This window comes from Myotis brandtii, unplaced genomic scaffold (assembly GCF_000412655.1).
Source record: "Myotis brandtii unplaced genomic scaffold, ASM41265v1 scaffold1026, whole genome shotgun sequence".
Classification (NCBI taxonomy): domain Eukaryota; kingdom Metazoa; phylum Chordata; class Mammalia; order Chiroptera; family Vespertilionidae; genus Myotis; species Myotis brandtii.
This window is the reverse complement of record NW_005353435.1, coordinates 1,324,821-1,325,886: the sequence shown is the minus strand read 5'-3', so window position 1 is coordinate 1,325,886 and position 1,066 is coordinate 1,324,821. Positions and strand designations below refer to the sequence as shown.

At 55.2% G+C, this 1,066-nt stretch overlaps 1 protein-coding gene across 1 annotated transcript in view; it reads left to right on the top strand.

The window, feature by feature from the left end:
- The window catches only part of GREM2 (gremlin 2, DAN family BMP antagonist), a 48,198-nt gene extending 47,902 nt beyond the window's left edge, over positions 1-296 (top strand). Inside the window, exon 5 of the mRNA XM_005856395.1 lies at positions 184-296. Within this exon, the coding sequence (XP_005856457.1) occupies positions 184-296 (113 nt within the window). The remainder of the gene's footprint in view (positions 1-183) is intronic.
- Positions 297-1,066: the final 770 nt, after the last annotated feature.

Here is a 1,066-nt window from a genome sequence, read left to right as displayed (position 1 = left end):
CCCCCGGGCCCCCTGGTCCCCATGGCTGGGGCTGCCCTCTCGCTGCTGAGCTGCGGATTCGGAGCAGCTGCCTGTGGGCGGGGAGTTCCTTGTCTCCTGATGCCAAGAAGCCGACTTGGGTGGCCACATGGGCCTCCCTGGGGGCCTTGCTCACAGCAGGCCACGCTCTCCCCACGCCCCCAGCCGCCGCCACCGTCCTCACTCCCCCCACCCCCAACAACGGACTCAAGATGAACTCTGGAGCGCATGCCGCTCTCGCTGCCATTCGCCTATTCTCACCTGCACAGCCTGCATAGCGGCGCCGGGCATGGCGGCCTCCCTGGCCTGTATTGCAAAGAGCTGTTCACACGTATTCCAGACCCCGCCTTGTACTGTCTCACGGGTTTTGACTCCGGCTTTGCAGCAGGTTCTGAGTCGAGACCAGAGCAGGAGGGTGACCCAGAAACAACGCCGGCGCCTGTTCTAGATTGCGGAGGGGGGTGAGGGAGGAGTGGTGGCTTCCCCTTTAATGGAAGGCAGTCATTGCGCCGCAATGTAGGCACCAGGTTGGGGGGCCAGGGGGTGGGGAGGCGGGTACATTGGGAAATTGTTCATCGGAGACCCAGAAGCCCCGAGAATATGTACCATGTGTAGGTGGGGTGAGAAGGTATCCTATTTCACTGCCAGGCACTAAGCAACACTATTTGAAAAGAGAGAAATAGTGAAGAAGAGAAGGAGTCGGGTCCCGTTGTGGTCTAGGAGGAAGTCAAGGCTACAACATGTCAAATGGAAATCCATAGACTCTCTCCTGGCAGAAAGCCACCAGCTTCCTTTTTCAAAGAACGGACTCGCCAATAAAAGATGGGCAGCCTTAGGCCAGCTTGCATTTTTCTAATGAATTCTTGAGGTTCTCATGTTGTGGTCTCTTGATGTAAGGAAGTGGACATAATTTAATTTCCTGAAAAAAAAATTATTTTCCCTTTGCTCAACTGCCCCACCGAAAGGTTCCCTGTGAGTGATGTCTATAGAATCTGATAAATGTGAATGAGATGCCAATCTGATTGGAGGGAGTGAGCATGCGCAGAAA